Below are 18,481 nucleotides of genomic sequence, written 5' to 3' on the forward strand. Positions count from 1 at the left end.
AGGCTGTATGAAGCCCAAAGCATACATAGCATGAAACAGTTGCTTAAACATAAATATGTGCAACGAGTATTACATAAGCATAAGACCATACAATAAGGGTCATACACTTTGCGGTTACACTTTCATTTATTTGACTGCTTGATTTCACTAGTGTATGACCCTTATTGTATGGTCTTATGCTTATGTAATACTCGTTGCACATATTTATGTTTAAGCACCGGTTAGAATCGGTGGCCTGGGTTCGGCAGCAGCCCGGATCCACGAACGGCTTAATCGTGCCCATCTCTGCTTACCATCTCTTCTACCCACGGAGTACTTGCCTTGTTCCTAAGAGGATCGGAGCAGGGCATGGAGTTCCCTGCATGGTTTGGACTGTGAGAAAAGGACATTCTTTGAGATAATTAGAGTATAGAAATACACTGTTTGCACATTGTATGAATTTTTCACACATATTGGGTATAGTGATTGTCCTTTTGTTAAATAATAACAACTGAATATTTTTCTAAATACCCGGGTGATTTTTCATTGTGTAGTCTTTCCACCCTCCAGGTGGTGGCTGGTGGTCTCCTGGAATTACAACTGCTCTCCAAGGCACAAGGTGTTAGTTCCCCTAGAGAAAATGGCTGTTTTGAAGGGTGCACTCTATGGCATTATACCACACTGCAGTCCCTCCTTCCCCAAGAGAGGGAAGAAGTCAGGAGGAAGAAATCCTGAGAATAGCAATCTGTATATTAAAGGACAGTCAGAGCAGTAAACAATAGCAAACAGTAAACAGAGTGCCCTGACCTCTCTCTCTTTCTAACTCTTTTGTTTGTCCCCCTCTGAAACTTGAGGAGAGACAGCACTGGATCCTCCTCATCCAACAAAACCTTTCTAGCCTTATTGTCTCACCCCAGAGACAGTTTCCCAATTCTTTGTCTCCTCCAGAGATGACCAAAAAGCCATTGTTTTTGAGCAGGAGGTGCAGTCCTGCCTCAGGGCATGTTTCACAGTATATCTGACTGTACTGCCATGTGCTCAAGTGTGTGGACCTTCCACATGCCCTCAGATGGCATGTTTGAGCCCCTTTTCCCTCTTCTTGCCACAAAGTGCTGGTCACTGAAGCTGCTCTCCCTCGGACGCCTCTTTTTGATTGAACATCTGCCTGCTTATTGAAAGGGTTCTCTAGAGGAAGGGATCTTCGTATACATAGGCGTAAAAGATCCCAGTTACCTGCCTCTTGCAACCTCTCCTTGCATGCTAATGCCCCTCTACTCACAAGGAGACTCTTCCCTTTGGGTAACATGGAGACATAACTCCTTACTTTCAAGTCAAGCTGAAAGGCATGGAATTGGCTTGTATGTGGCCGTTTGCACATCTCTAAAACGCAATATTAAAATTTTTTATTCCCCCAGTGCTTTCAAACTAGCGATTCATTGATCCTGCACTGGACTTTTTAAAAAAATTAAAAATGAGCTCCCAATGTGCTGTGTTATACCCCTGGGACTTCTTCAAACTACTGAAGGGAAAAAGGTTTCTTAAATCTTATTGCTCCCAAGGGATCTCTTTGTAGAGTGACTGGAAGAGAGAGAGGATGTCCCTGCTCTTCAATCAAACCTTATTCTGCTAGAACGTAATGAATCCCCACAGAATACATCTGTAGTACATAGAAAGGCTCATGTGGATTTGGAACCATACCAGCTGTGTCACTGTAACTATTGCCTCTCCAGATAACCTGTGTGAACGTAATGGTGGTCAGCATGGAAGATGAAAATGCTGAATAAGGTGAGGAATGTTTTTGCTAAACCTGGGAAGTCCAAAACAGATTCCTCGGCACAAACTCATGGGTTTTCCACACACACAAGTTATTTCTACTTTTCTTAGCAACTGATCCACTAGCATTGGAATCATATTGAGCACGAGGGTTTGCCCTTCTTTCCTCCCTATATAATGCTGTTAGAGAGGGTTTTTAAATCAAAGACTTGCTTACAGACTTGCCTACACTAGGAGAGAAAATCCTTCTTTTCATGGGTGAAAGCGGGGAGGGTCAAGACATAACAAGAGAGCCAAGCACACAGGCAAAGAGTGAAGCTCTTGCCTGAGGCCAAAAAGACCAACGAGTACACCTGTGCCTTCTAAAAGTGCAAGGAAGCAAATAGTCCCAGATCAGAGAAAGAAGAGGTACCAATTGCTGCAAGCACATGGGGAAAGTAATAATCACTCTTGTGCCTTCTTATAGAACTATAGAGAGATATCTCTATCTGGCATGTGTTTTTTTTTAAAAACAACTTGAAAATTTGCCAACAGAAGGAATAAAAATTCCTCATTACTGAGGCAGTCAAACAAGAGCACAAGGTGGAGTATCCCACAGTGACAGGCTAGTCAGCAGAAAGTAGGAGGGAAGCACAGGAAACATTTCACCTGGAAACAAATGTGACTCAAATCTTATTGCTAGAAAAAGATGAGGGGAAAGTGGTCTGAAAAAAAACCCAGAAAACTGAAAAAAAAAAGTGAGTGAAAACTAATGGCTCAAGAGAGCGTGCAAAAGATGGGATAAACTGAAGCAGTCTGGGGCCAGAACAAACACAATAACAGTACAGAAAACCCCTAAGTCAGGGTGTTCCTGGGCATTCAAGGGATTTGCTTCTATGGGCTAGCCAGCAGCTTAAACAGTGTATTGTCCCCTCTACTAGACCATCATTTATGAATGACATAGTTCTCCCCAACGGTCTTGGACTCTACATGCTCCACTGGTTTTGTTTTCTCTCTCTCTTGCACCAGTGGCAGCAGGTATAATCCAACTCTGGATGCTACTAAGAAAACAAAAACAACTGTAGTTGGGCTGGCTTTATGAGTTTGTTACTATTGACAGTTCAAATTATCTAGGTCTCCCTTGAGGATCACTAAGTCATTATTTCATTTTACTGTACCTAGAAACCATGTTTATATAAAGTATGTCCTATTAATTACATATGGCCAGAAAACCCCCAGCAGTGAAGCTTCTATTAAATTGTTTAGAGCAACTGGTGTGAAATCCTATCCTAACCATGCTGTTAACTCCAGTGAACAGTTGAAATGGGGAAAGCAAGGAAGTCATCAAGGCCACAGTACAGCTTGCCAGATGATGATAAGTAGAAAATCCCTGTGGACATTGATACCCACACACACAGTCACACAGTGATTTCTAGATCCAGAGGAGTTAGCCGTGTTAGTCTGTAGTAGCAAAATAGAAAAGAGTCCAGTAGCACCTTTAAGACTAACCAAGTTTACTGCAGCATAAGCTTTCAAGAATCACAGTTCTCTTCATCAGGTCCAAGTGATTTCTTTGCCTCTGTCCTCAACTGCTTATTTTTGTGATTCAAGATCACAAAGTGTTTCAGAAATGGAGCCTGCAGTTTCTTCAATCTAATAGTTTCTGTGTTCACATATGTGTTTTAACCTATCTTGTCATTCCAACACCTACAAATACACACACACACACACACACACACACACACACACACAAAAACGATTTTTATGTGGAATACACCAAAATCCACCTTTAAATCAAACATCTAATCAAAGTCAATGAACTGCACCAGAAAAAACACCAAGGTCGTGAAACAAAAACATGGACTAACATGACTGTGCAACTTTTTCTGCTGTGCAACCTTTTTCTCACACTCACTAGGAAGACAAATTCCAGTGGGATAGTTTCAGGTGGTCTGCAGTCAAAGAGCCAGATCTGGGTCCAATAGACCAACTAGATTTCTGAAGAATAAGCAAGATCCAGATCTTGTTTCAGAAGGGTAGTCTCTTTTAAGGGCCATAAAGGCACCTTTTGCATCAACATGTTAATTCTATCCTCCAAAATTAGAATGATCAATAATATAAAACGTATCAGGATGGAGAGGAAATATTCTTGAGTATGGTTATTGCATTTTGATAGTCCTTGTCAGGGCTCATTTTGAGGGGGAATGTGCAGGAACGCAGTTCCAGTAGTGCTCCAAAAATGTCACATGTCAGGTCCCCCGCCCACCTGATTTTTGGCCCTTTTGGGCCCATTTTGGCCTGGATCGGAGCCGAAACGGCCCAATTCGGGCCCAAAATGGCCAGGATCATACCCAAAACAGCCAGGATTGGTCCCGAAACAGCCAGGATCGGGCCTCTGATGGGTGATGGATCACTCTCCCACTCAGCAGTGGCCCAATCCTGACCATTTTGTGTCCCTTTTGGCCATTCTCAACCCCCTTTTTGCCATTTTGGGCCCAATTTCGGCCCTGAATGGCCAGGATTGGGTCCAAAACAGCCAGGATAGGTAATGTCAAGAGGTGTAGCATATGCAAATAAGTTATGTTAATAAGTTATGCTAATAAATTCCTGCAGCTCTTTTTCTACAAAATGACCCCTGGTCCTTGTAATGTGAATCTTTGATTTTCTTTTTAATATAACTTTTGTTCCCCCTTCTCCTTTTCTTTCTGTACCTCTTTATCTGTTTAAAAAATAAAAAATATATAAATAATATAAAATCTCTACACCTCTGCTACTACTGATTAAATATTAGGGCTCCATAAGTCGCTTTTTTTAGATCACAGCTTTTTCTAAGTTGTCACAACAGAGAAATAGGATAGAATGCAAAATCTTTAACCATGTCAATGTCTTAATTATCAGCCTTAAAATTATGTGGTGGGAGGGTGGGTGTGCGTTAAAGGAGCTTCGCGCCCATCGTGCTTCTGCTATCTTTATGGCTTCTGTCCCTCAAATGGCGGCGTTTAATTGGAAGCCGGAAGTGAAGTGTATGTAAAAACTTTTGTACCTCTAGACTAAGAACATGCGCGTTGGGAGAGACGGTGGGACGTAATCGGGGTGGGCGTGGTTAGAGCGACGACTGACGAGGGAAAGGGCGGGTAGAGAGGAGGAATCGGAGCAGGCGCACCCGCGCGCGAGCAGTTTGAAAATGGAGCCGCAGGTGGGTTTAACGGAGTCGACAACAGAAACACAGGCGAGTTTAAGGGGTCGTGGTGACGCCTCTCCTCTCGCGTCGCCCGTTCCGGCTGGATGCGACCAGCGCCACGCAGACTCTCCGGTACCCTTCCCTGAGGTGGAAGCGGTGGCCGCCGGGTGGATGTTGGATTTCGCCTGCCGCTGTCTGTGCCGCCATTTCTGCGAGGGCAATCGCGAAGACTTCGAGAGGAGCCGCGACTTGGTGCTGAGTGAGCGAATCGCCGTTCTCGCGAGGCGCGGAGCGGATGATGGAGGGGGGGAAGAGACGGCTCCCTTTGTGGCCCAGCCGCTGTGCCCCCGTAAAGAGAGTTTCGCCCTCTAGAGCTCTTCTTTGTCTGGGCTGCTGTCGCGGGGCCGGCCTTATGGTCGGTTCGGTGGTGGAATGGCGAATCCAAGCTAGTGTCTCTTTTAGGGCAGGGGCGCCGGGCTTTAGACCGCTTGGAGATGAGTGTATAGGTGGTTCTCAGCAGGGCCGTGCTCCCTTTAGGGATCAGGTTCGCGGCTTTGGGCTTGAATCTGCTGCTGAATGCCCAGCTAGCGATAGCTGCCTGGATCATCTTTTACAAGCTGAATCTGGTACTTCAGCAAAAAGCTGTCACGGTCATTCGTGCCCTGGCAACATCCAAATGAGGCAGCCGTTGTGCATAAGGCTGACTTTGAAATGTGGACACTAAGGGTCAAGCTACAACTTGAACAGCAAGTGGATTGAGTGGAGGGCAAGTGAACAAGGAGAAATACACTTGCCGTTCAAGTGTCATTCGTCACTTGTAGTTTGGCCCTAAGTCACAGGAAGGGTCATGCTGCACGGAGCATATTGCTTCATTTTGTATCAACTTCATTGGTTTCTTGACAAAGTTCAGAATTCTGGGGACCAGTGTATTGCCACCTACGTGAGTTTTCTTGATTCTTTAGCAGTAGAAAAGAGCAAGAGTCCAGTAGCACCTATAAAACTAACAAATTTTGTGGTAGGGTGTGAGCTTTTGTGAGCTACAGCTCGCTTCTTCAGATACAGCTAGAATGTGAGTCCATCTGTCCTTATATTTTGGAGGGTGGAGTGATTACAGAAGCTGAATGATAATATTGTCGAAGGCTTTCACGGCCGGAGAACGATGGTTGTTGGGGGTTTTCCGGGCTGTATTGCCGTGGTCTTGGCATTGTAGCTCCTGACGTTTCGCCAGCAGCTGTGGCTGGCAGCCACAGCTGCTGGCGAAACGTCAGGAACTACAATGCCAAGACCACGGCAATACAGCCCGGAAAACCCCCAACAACCATCTGAATGATAATACTTGATGAATGACAATGGCAGGTGCTTTTGAATAGGGTGGGATATGCAGAGGAGTAGTGGGTGTGGAGAAATGAGCATTGGTAATGAGACAGGAAGCTTATGTCTTGATTCAATCCAGGTGGATGCATTGTCTTGAGCTTCATTATCAGTTGCAATTCAGCAGTCTCTGACACATGTCAGCAATGCTCCTCCACTCTCTACATTGGACAAACTGGCCAGTCCCTTCAACAAAGAATAAATGGATATAAGTCTGACATCAGAAACAAAACATTCAGAAAACAGTGGGGGAACATTTTAACCTTCCCGGACATTCAGTTGCTGACCTAAAAGTAGCAGTTATCCTGCAGAGGCATTTCAAAAGGAGATTAGAAAGAGAGACTGCTGAATTGCAGTGCCTGCTGTTGTCGTTCATTGGCTATTATTTGCCTTCTGTAATTACTGTTCTCTCCAAGATTATAAGGACAGATGGACTCACATTCTAGCATCAAATGTTAAGATTCTGTTTTTAAAAGTAGAGATTGATATCCAGAGTAATTGGGCATCACCTAAAATACAACTTCAGTTCACCTGAAAAGACACTGAAATTCAGTGATTTTTTGAGACTGAACTGAAAATCTCATGAGCTTTGGCTCCCTCTATGGTTTACAATAGCTATAAAATAATAGTTTCACTAAAACTCTTTTCTTTTAAAGTACATACACATATGATGAATATTATTTGACCAATCATGTTTATTTCAGTTAAATTTGTGCAAGACTCCTGTTTGTTCTTGAACACCCCAATCCTACAAATGCTCATTTAAAATATAATTCTGTTTTCAATACAACTTAATTCCAAATCATTTTACTGGGTATCCTAGCCCAAGGTTACTAATGTTACTAAACTATACAGTGGCACAGTCAGAGCAAAATTCATATATCTGTTTTTTCTTTTCAGCTGTTATCAAAGGGTTACGCAGAATAGAAGCACATCAGTTAAAAACAGTATGCATTTGTCAACTTTTGGTGTGTGTTGCAGAAGGAAAATCACTTGGTAAATATTCTGTTAAATTTCTTACATTGCCATTGTCACATCTGTATGGTACACAGATTAATCAAATTGAACTGTTATATACGTGGAAGATGCACTTGGAGTATGTGTTAATATTGACACTGATATGTTGGCTCTGTCTTTAAGATGACCAAATGGTCACTTTTGTCCTACTTATTGTTTTACCCTGGAAAGTGCTATCCTATGTCTCTGGTGTGTTTATGTCAAAGAGTCTTTTTGTGTAATAATGGATATTAATGAGCTCTCAGGGGTATGTAACAGTCTCTGTACCACACTATAGAGATATTGAGGCAGCTGCTTCTGGCACCTCCCTCCCCTTTACACTTCTGTATGTCAGAGGACTTTAAAAGCTAGTGAGAGACACACCGGGGGCGGGGAGGGGATCATTCATATTCTGCTTGCCTGCAAATGTAGTCACCAGAAAGATTCATGGTTGCACAAAGGAACCTGGCTATCCTTTCTGTAGATCTTAATGTTTTTTTCTTTTTAAAAAAATCCTTCACAGGAAACTGTAAAGAGGTTAGGATTAGGGCTTTGTGGTAACATTATTTTTATTATTACTACTACTGCTACTACATTTCTAACCTGCCCTTCCTGCAAGCAGGCTCAGGGCGAGGTACAGCAGTTATAAAAATACAATACAAATTTTAAAAACATTTCATAAAACAACAGTTTATCATAAAATCAACAAACAGATAGTAACTGTCCCAAGATGGGGTCAATTCCAGATTCCTGCCCATCAGCATACAGGGGGAGGGAAGTGGACAGATAATGTACTGCAATCCATACGTGGGTCAGCTAACAAATGGGCACTACATAGCCCTGTGCTGTACGTTGGGCAGCCGGCCGGTGGACACTGTATAACCCCACACTTAGTGGGAGACTGGTGGGAGGCTCAGTGAGGATCTCATGCCGGCCTCAACCATACGCCTGGTGGAACATCTCCATCTTACAGGCCCGCTGAAATGATAGAAGATCCTAACAGGCCCGGGTGTCCTCAGACAGAGAGTTTCACCAGGTTGGGGCCAGGGACCACCAGCAGATGTTTTCCAGCTGATCAAAGCGTTCTCCGGGACACATACGGGGAGAGGCAGTCCCTCAGGTATGCTCGTCCCAGTCCGTTTAGGGCTTTATAGGTCAAAACCAGCACCTTGAACTAAATCCTGAATTCCACGGGGAGCTGCTGCAGAATTGGTGTAATATGTGTCCTATAAGGAACACCCGTCAAAACATGTGCAGCAGCATTCTGGACACACTGTAGTCTCCGGATCATACCCAGGGGCAGCCCTGCGTAGAGCGAGTTACAGTATTCCAACCTGGAGGTGACTGTTGCATGGATCGCTGTCATTAGGTCCTGGGCTGAGAGATAGGGGGATAGCTGCCTGGCCTGCTTAATTAGAAAATATGGTGATTAAACTACAAGCCTTGAAAATTTTGGCTCTTGATTTGGTTCCTGAATTTTTGGATTGTTCCTAAAACCAAAACTAAATTTGTCAAGGCCTGATTTAATAATGCTCAGGACACCCAAAATGGTCAGTCTGGGAGAAGATGCAGAGGAGTTAGCCGTGTTAGTCTGTAGTAGCAAAATTAAAAAGAGTCCAGTAGCACCTGTAAGACTAACCAACTTTATTGTAGCATTGGACAAACCAGCCAACCTCTGCGCAAAAGAATAAATGGACACAAATCTGACATTAAAAATGGCAACATCCAGAAACCAGTGGGGGAACGCTTCAATCTACCAGGACATTCCATCAAGGACGTAAAGGTCACTGTAGTTCAACAGAAACCTTTCAAAAACAAAATCCATCGGGAAACTGCTGAATTGGAATTCATATGTAAATTTGACTTAGTCAGGCTGGGATTGAATAGAGACTATGAATGGTTATCTCATTATCAGAAGTAACTGACTTCCTTAACAGAAGCAAACTGATCTCCATATCAGAAGATACTGTTTGCATCTACTCCTCCCTCCTCTCTCCTCCTCTGTATCTGACCAGTTTCTTCTTGCCCTCCATGCATCTGACGAAGAGAACTGTGATTCTCGAAAGCTTATGCTACAGTAGAGTTGGTTAGTCTTAAAGGTGCTACTGGACTCTTTTTGAGTCTGGGAGAAGTGACCAGTTTTTGTAGGTATGTGCTGTTTGGAATCTGTGCTCCCTGCCCCCTCAGTATTTTTGCTTTAGTTTGCCTCTTCTCCTTCATGATATTATTATCCTACCCCACCTTACAAAAATGGCCCACTAAATTTCATCCAGACGCAAAGGCTTGTAGTTGCTCTGTCAACAAGACAGAAAATCTGTGGTCTTTAATATTTATAATTAGTGTACTGAGCCATTTGCAAAGATCAGGTAGTTGCTTGTAATAAAAGGTCACCCAGATGTGTCAGTGTATTACACCTGAGGTAACTTGCCCAGTCCCTGGCCTGTTTTATCAATATTAGTGGTAATGTAAGTATATTATTTCTTCACTGACCAAGATGATTTTACACAATTCTGTCTTTAAAAAGCAAAACAGATGATCATAAAAGGATTGTGCTGTCAGTTTTAACAGATGTGTTCATAGCAAATTCAAGTTTCCTTGTAAGCAATAGGTATTTATTGTAGCTAAAAATGGTTTTTTAGTCTGACTTTTAAAATCTACTTACCACTGCACATCAAGAAAAGTAAAGAATTTGTTCAGTGGACTTTGGTTTCTTATTGGAGCGTGTTCTGCTTTGTGCTAAAACTGCTTGTAGGATTGCAGTAAGATTTGCGATTTCTTCTTTCTGTAAACCGCTCCAAGTGATGATTTTTGCATCTGAATCCCAAATGCACTTGCTAAGTTTATCTCAACACTCAGCAAAGAAGCGATTCTCCAGAAAGTAGAATAGGTAATCCTTACTTGTTCTTCAGTGGCAATGATATTCATGCCCCAAACACACTCATCTGTATTCCCCTTCCCTGCAAAGGACTAGAGAGAGACCCAACTAGAAAGACTAAACAGATGTCTAGAGAATTGGCAGTACTAGTAAGATATGCAGTTGATATTCTGGTGACATTCAAGAACTATATGTCTGTTTTCCTAATGGTGAAAGTCACATTCTGTATTCTTTTATTCTCTTTTGTGTGTAACCTAATATGGCGTCAGCAGTTAACACAACTATCTATTCCAAAGACTTAAAATGTTTGAGTCTGAAATTTATATTTGGGAAGCTATCTTTTAGAAACAGAGTACTGCCAATAATAGCAAAGGAAGGAGTTCACTCCCCATATATATGCGATGAGTTGCTATATAGCAATGTTTGTTTTTTCTACTCTAGGAAATGTTGTTAGCTCTTCTAAATTTCTTTCTTCTTAAGATTCTCATTTTGGAAGTGATCAAAAAATTTCATCTCTGGAAAATGCTCTGTCAGTTTGGACTTCACTTCAAAAAGTACAAAGTAAACAAGATAAACTACATGAAGATATCAAATGCTTAATTCAGATTCAGGTTGGTTTGTGGCTGTCTGTGGTCATTTTATTGAAGAATCAATGCAAGAGAAGGTCCAAAGTAGCAGCATAATACTGAAAGGAATAAGAAATTGAACAGCAGTGTGCATTAGTTTCTGCATGTGTTATCATTTGAGCAGTTAAACAATGATCTTGTATTGTAGGGTAGGTAGTATCCTGGGAAATAGTATCAGCAAAGATTGGTCCTCACAAAAGCTGATCCGGTAGCTTTGCTGCCTTATTTAATAAACATTGCAGCGAGTGTATTTTTTTTCCTTAGGATAACCCCAGTGAAGGCAATACCTTTTATCAGCCAAAAGCTCACTGGTAAGAATGACAAAGAGGTCTGTTTTCCTTCTTTCTTTGTAGGCTGTAGCAGTGTACATGGAAAAAGGCTATTTTAAGGAAGCTACAGACGTCTTAGAAAGGCTATTTCCAGAATCTCTTTCAAATGAGGTAATACTGAATGCAAGGTTTAATGAAACCTGATATATTTTTAAAGCTAATGAGCCTTCTAAAGGTAAAATGCATCAAATCCTCCTAAACAAGAAATTGTTTTAACTTGGTTAACTTGCTTCAAGAGCAAGATTTGCCTGTGGAGGACACTGTCACTGCTGGTGCTAATGTTTTGCGAAGTAATTGTGAATATCTTTGTGAGTTTGCTGATTTAAGATATAAAGATACTAATGACCCTCCCAGAAAATAAGACACACCCTTAGTGCTGTTATGCAAGTATAAAGGAATGCATAAAGGATGGCTTACTTCATCCCTGCTTCCCTAATTTGCAACTCCTGGAGAATTGTCAGGTGCAAATTGTTTTCATCTCCTTCATGCAATTTTGGGAACACTTAAGACTCACCCAAGCCCATCAAAAGCGGGTGTGGGGATGAATGACTGATTTTATTCATCTCTCCCTGGACTCAGAGGTGAATGGTGCCTTTTCAGTCTTTTGCATCCAGTTATCCACAGTACATTATTCGTCTGAGTTGCCCTTGTATGAATAGCTGGTAGTGTGATTATCTGTACTATCAAACTGAGTGAACAAGAAGAGACATAAGAGGAGGGGAGGAGTAGGACAAGCAAAGCAAAAATATGCTTTCTTCTGTCTACCACTACAGACCTCTGTACATCTCTGTAGGAAAGAAAGAAGGGTGCAAAGACATCTGGAATGCTACAGAGATGAGTCCTAAAGATAGAGGGGTAGCAGCGTACAGGAAAGTGCACTGCACTGCATTGTGAAGAAAGAGAAGAGAAATGGGTTAACGGTGATTTATAGAATCCTGTAGAAGTAGATAGGAATGAGCTAATGCTGTGGGGAAAAGGGGGGGACAGCTGAGAATGGCTTAAAAATGGCTTTTTTTTAAAGAATGCATTTTTATTGTTGAGTAGCAAGATATAAGCTCTTGAGTTAGTAAAACTTCAGTGGCCATTAGATCATGCAAAGGTGCCAGATAATGTTGTGCTGCACCCTGTGGAGTAGCAATAATGTGATACTTTTTGTATAATGCAGGAAAATAACATGTTTGATGTATCTTTAATTTTAAAAACGAATCACATAGGTAACGTGCTTCAGTTTTTATTAAACGAGGTCACAAAATGATGAAACCATAGTATAGCTGGCATTAATTGCTTTTTTAATGAACTTCTGAAAAGACTATCAGTGCTCCCATACTGAACACATTTTTTCAAATTAGTATAAGTACAGAGGAGTGGGGAGACTCCTGCAACCTTGAAATACTATACTGCAGGAGTTTGACTAGAGATGTAAAAATGTGGAGGGGAGGAAATTTGGGGGGAAATTGATATACATGCAATACTCCTAATATCAAGAAAATGGATTGCATTATTCAAGGCACACAGATAAACTTGCAAAAGGTTTCTCTTAGTAAGATCACTTGGATTGGTAAAAATCTGTTTCAGGTTCATAATGGCATATGCCAGTCAATTTATGTTTTTGTACATTGTATCTTGACCACATATTCTGAATTTTGTTTTTAGCCTTTAAGAATGAAGCTGGTTGCAATAACAAAACAAAAAGATCCATATCACCAGTTCCTCCAGCATTTCAGTTTCAACCTTATGACTGAGAAAATCAAATACTATGTTAGTATGTTCTTAAATGAAGAGTCTAACAATTTTCTAATGAAGGTAAGTTGAAGGAAAGATGACTTGCCACAAGTCATTTTGTGCAAGGTTATACAAATAGTAAAAATAGAACCAAATTAATATTAACTGAAATATGGAACACAATACTGATTCTGGTTTGGAGCCAAATCTCATTTTCTGCTACTACCAGCACAAGGATGTGTAATTGTATTTCATTACTTGCTTCCTCCTACTGCAGACCCGCATTTCCCCCTCTCATGCTGTTTCTGAACATTTCCTGCCCCTCATGATTAGTGTTTCAGGGAGCTCAGTGTGCTGCAGCAGGAGTTAAAACACTGGTGGAAAGTGCCGTCAAGTTATAGCTCACTTATGGTGACCTCTTCTGGGGTTTTCAAGGCAAGAGATTAATAAAGGTGGTTTGACATTGCCTACGTCTGCAATCCTGGTCTTCCTTGGAGGTCTCCTATCCAATTACTAACCCAGGCTGACCCTGCTTAGCTTTCAAGATATGATGAGATCAGGCTTGCCTGGGCTATTCAGACCAGGGCAGTTAAAATTGTAGTGCTGTTAGTGCATCACTAATACTAAAAAATACTATGGTGTTTCTGCTATTAAGCTGTGTTTAAAAACAGCATCACTGTTTTGTTTTACAGGAAGCTACAAAAGAGGCAGAAACTAAAAAATCAGAAAAAATAGTAACACACAAACAGTACAGTGAAAATGAAGCAAATGCAAAAAACCTCTTGGAAAGTATACAAAGGTCTGCAGTTTGTTGTAAGGTTAAACATCTTGCTTATACAGTTCTTTTGTAACAGGATAGTGTAGAAGTTGGTGGGACTTTGCATCATTTTATTTCCTTAAAATTTAAGTGTGACAATCAAAGCCATTTCTAGCTTCTGGGAAGCTCTTTTCCTAGTATTTTAGCCTTTCCCCCACTCTCTGTCAACAGGGAAGAAACATAACACTAGACTTTTCAGTCATTTTAGCATATTATAGTAGTTAAATCCAGTGACCAATTATAAAAGCAGCTGGTCTTGTGTTTTAGGACATAATTCATGAACGATTTCCCTTCTTTCATTTATTTGTTTTTATAGATCACATAAACAGTCTTGGTCCTTAACTGGTCAAGCAGTTTGGGATTTGGGACAGATACGGTGTCCCCCTAGAACAAGAATTACAAAACGGAAAGCTCTCCAAAGTAAGTGTTACGTATTTGTATATTAAATTGATTTTAATATAGATGAGTAAATCATTAAAATACTAACGTTTAGAATCGTGTGAAACTGCTTTCAAATTTATATACTTATATACTTATAAGTATATACTTATATACAAATTTATATACTTTCAAATTTGCTTATAAATGCATACTTTATGCATACTTATGCATTTATAAGCAAATTTGAAAGTATATAAGTATACTTTAAGTACTAATTGATAGATTGTGAAGACTAGTATGCATATGTGACTTTATAATAGTGAACCAATTAATCCTTTATTTAAAATATCTGAAATAGCTGATGTTTTCAGTTTATGATACATTAACACATTAATTTCTGACCACTGTGTGAAGACAACCTACTAACTGTAACTTGTAGACGTTGAGTATGTTTAAAAATCAAATTCTAAACACTTCACCTGTATTTGTGGCATAATTTAAACTGTAGTAATGTACAGGTGCTGCAGTTGGCAAAGCTTCAAGTTTCTACTTCCATTGCCAATTTCTGCTTGATGATTCACTGGAGTTTGTAGACAACGCTTGCTGTAGGTGTATCACTGCATAGTTAAAGTTGGTTTTATTGGAAGAGGTTGTGATGCCTGATCAGCTACTCTTGCTATTACAAAATTAAAAGCGGACACCACCACCCGCTTCATAGAATCGCTCCTCCAACATACATGCATAGTGTCCAGTGCCTAGAGCTTCTGACAGTCAACTACTAAACACAGATAACACAATCATCTTTTGTTCCATGCACAATGGGTGTTGCATAAATTCCAATATCATTTACATGGATTCCCAAGATGCTGGCTGTTGCAGTTCAGCTGCTTAAACCAGCCTGGCACTGATCTATAATAAAGCAGTACTGAAGCCCCTACCACCAAGTCATTAATATGCTAATATTTAAGTTTGGGTAAAAGAGAGTTGTTTGTGTTCTTGAATTAGGTAAGAAACATTTGCAGAGTATTGAAAATGTTCAGGAAGGTGAAAACGATCTACTTGCTTGTCAGAAGAGACAGGTATGTATAAGAGTGTAAAGAAGTGTTATTGTAATGAAATATATGAGACTATTATGGATGCTTTATTTCATTATTTCTGAGCTGCTTTTCATATTTGTTTAGACACTTTTTATGCTCTTTTTTCCCTGCTGGGGAAACAAAACATATAATTTACACAAAGAATAAAAGATGCACAGTACAGCTCCTAGGCTAGCCCTTGATCCACTGAGCCAGCTGACTCGTGCTGCAAGCTGCAAGCCCTTTTGTACATGCCTCTTGCTACACCCAGGCTTTAATCCCTGCAAACACAAAGGGAACCCAGACCATTCTACGGCTGTCAACAGCTACCTGATTTACAACATATGGACTTACCCATTTCTTAGAATTTGATTTAATTCTTTGCCCACTTCACCTTAAAAAAAAAAAAAGGTTGGCTGGCTTTCCTTTTAAAGCCTTGAGAGGATCAGTGTCTGTTTGCTGGCCAAAAGGAGAAAATTAACTCACATTACCAAAGTATAAATTGTCCTGGTTTTAGTGCTGAAGGTTACTAGCTACTTTCAGCGGATGATGGTAACGACTGTTGCCATCATTAAATCAACAGAGTAATGACCAAACTTTTCAAAAGAATTACTTCTCTTCTTGTCACAATATGACCTAGTTGCTACTGTTCCATAAATCCATTCATTAAATGTTGAAGGTAAAATATTAAGAATGTCTGTCTGCATACAGGCATCTGACACCTCACACTCAAAAAGGTTCAGTGTAGCTCCTTCAGCATTTGGAAAAGTAGACAAGCATATTAGGCAACCAGTGTTGCCTGCCTTGTTTATAAACACTTGTATTAAAAACTTGTCACATTAGCATCCTGAAAGAATACAAAAAACAAAAATGGTGCTCCTTTAGTTTGCAGAGCTTCCCTGCTGAAAAGTACACTCGAGACTTTCCACAAGCTACCATTGAATGATACTGCTTTTTAGCAGTCCTGCAATGCTCTTGAGTTCATTTAGTTCAGACCTGTGCAGACATTCTTTAGCTGCTGCTTAGATCATGCAGAATTTCAGTCCTGGAGTAGTGGGGACAGAAAGGAGGAGTCACTCTTCGGAAAAGAATACCAAAGTATTTTGCTGTAACATTCTCCGTGCTCACAGCTGAGAAATGTCTTGGTTGTGCTCAGTGCAGTTAAGAACAACTTTGCCGAAGGAGACTCTGGGTCCCTACGGCTAAGAAGTTGGCAGTTTCTGACCAAGATCTGCCTCCTTCTCAGTAATTACAAATGTTCTTAAAATAAGCACATACCTGGTTTCTGGTATTTATTCATAATCCTCTTAATGGAATCTAAGGGCATAAAACAATACTTTAGTGTATTCCAAGCAAGCTAAATATGCTGCTCATTGGTGATGGATATTTATAAATTATTCTGTACAAAATACTGTACATTACTTTTAACAACTCTCCAAGCCAGTGTTTCCCAACCTTTTTTCCGTGGAGGAATTCCTAAATTAACTTTTCAAATCCCAAGGAACCCCTACCTCTGAAAAGTTGATGGCAGGGAGCATAATTTAATTACTACTAAACTGTTGTCAATAAAATGTATTTGTAAACAGATGTGTGTTCTCTCATATATCAACTTACTAACCTTAATAACAATTATATTTCATGGAATAACTGGAATTTTTCATGGTATTTGAAAATCTGTATTTAGCAAATGATTTCTCCCTAACAATGTCCTGAGGAACCACAGGGTTCCACAAACCCTGGTTGGCAAACACTGTTCAAAGTGGTTCCTCTTTTCAGTGTTGCTATTATTTAGTTCTTCCAACAGGCAAACGTTATGTTCGTACCTGCTTCTGGTATTAAGTTTTCAGTTATGTCCTGCTTGATTTCAGGTTCTGTATTATTTATATTTAAAAGGTTTTTAGCCTGTTTTTCAGCCAAAAGGAAGCTGAAATAGCTATATCAATAATAATGAGATTGTTGGGAAAATCGATGGTTTAGAAAAGTGGTTATGCTACAATATGCAGGTGGCCATTTGGTCAATGTGAGGACTGCAGTGTACTAGCAACAGGCTTAAAAATTCCATCCAAACGTTGATTTTTGTATATTTTTATCCTGTCCTTCCAAGTAGTTCACAATGGCATACATGGTTCTTCTCTCCTTCAATTTATTCTCAAACCAACCCTGTGAGATAAGTTAGGCTGAGAGAGTGACTGACCAAGATCCTAGTACTGGATCCCAAGACTGACTCAATGAGCTTCATGGCAAAGTGAGGATTTGAACCTCGGCCTCCCAGGTTGCCAGTCTTTAATGAGAGCCTTCAGACTAATGAAAAATACCCTGTATTAGTCCACCCCTTCTTCTCAGCGTGTTATCACATTTTGTTCTGCCCAAGAAACTGAACATGGACCAAGAAGACCACAAGTGAAGCTATAAAATTAAGCAGCTCGGATGCAAATCCTATGAATTAAAAGTTTTTTTTAAAAAGCCTAGATAATTTTGTGATCTTTTCCTGGGTCTTCCAGGCATGACTGTAGCTGGTAAGCTATCAGTAGCTCATGAACTACTTGTTGAAGACCTTGCTTTAACCATTACACCACTCTGGCTTCCCAATAGTGGGAACATTTTGTGAACTACTTTTCTGTAGGATGCAAGCATGCAGAGGCTTTAACTCTGTTCCAGAAGTCAAAGGTAACAGCAAATGAAGGAGGGTTTTTTCAATTTTAGCTAGACTAGAAGGCAGTGTTCAAAAATGTGTATGTATAGTTGAGATTCACGGGTTTTTTTTCTTTCTAAAGCGCTGGAGCTTTGAAGAAGACAAGAAACTGAAAGAAGGTGTACGGAAATTTGGTGTAGGAAACTGGACTCAGATTCTTCAACATTATGACTTCAACCATCGAACTAATGTAATGTTGAAAGATAGGTGGAGGACTATGGTTCGGTTAAGCATGGTTTAGTTGTCTCTCCTAAGTAGTGTACCCATTGTTGTATAACTCTCACGCCACACTTTTTTTCCAACTTCTTACTCTCTGTAAGAAGTACAATAATGTAAATTAATGCATATTTTCTTTACTAAAAATAATGTTCATTTTCAATGTTTTTAGTACATTCTATATGCATCTTGGTTCTTGTAAATAGTTTTTAATAAAATAAAGCAATAATGCTAACTCCCGCCTAGAGAATGCAGCATCCAGGCTTACTTCCAGGCCCTTAGGAGTATCTCTTGCATAAATTTTGTCACTAAACTGTTTAACATTGAAAATCCGAACATATTTATGCTACCAAATGTGCTACTGAACTCAACAAGATTGTTAGACAACGTGGTTATAATCACACTAGAGACCTTTCAAATTGCTCTCTGACAAAAATACAGCATTGGATCATTCAACATGTGTAGGCT

General features: G+C 40.3%; 1 protein-coding gene across 1 annotated transcript; it reads left to right on the top strand.

Annotated features, from left to right (window-relative positions):
• Window positions 1-1,746: 1,746 nt before the first annotated feature.
• TERF1 (telomeric repeat binding factor 1) lies at window positions 1,747-18,391 on the top strand. The gene is made up of 10 exons (XM_054985888.1): window positions 1,747-1,764; window positions 4,870-4,927; window positions 7,184-7,279; window positions 10,635-10,765; window positions 11,134-11,220; window positions 12,763-12,912; window positions 13,524-13,630; window positions 13,965-14,068; window positions 15,035-15,108; window positions 17,880-18,391. Exons 1-10 carry the CDS (start codon window positions 1,747-1,749, stop codon window positions 18,036-18,038), a joined length of 984 nt encoding a protein of 327 aa, XP_054841863.1. The 3' UTR covers window positions 18,039-18,391.
• The last annotated feature ends 90 nt before the right edge of the window (window positions 18,392-18,481 follow it).

The sequence above is a fragment of the Eublepharis macularius genome, chromosome 7 (assembly GCF_028583425.1).
Source record: "Eublepharis macularius isolate TG4126 chromosome 7, MPM_Emac_v1.0, whole genome shotgun sequence".
Classification (NCBI taxonomy): Eukaryota; Metazoa; Chordata; class Lepidosauria; order Squamata; family Eublepharidae; genus Eublepharis; species Eublepharis macularius.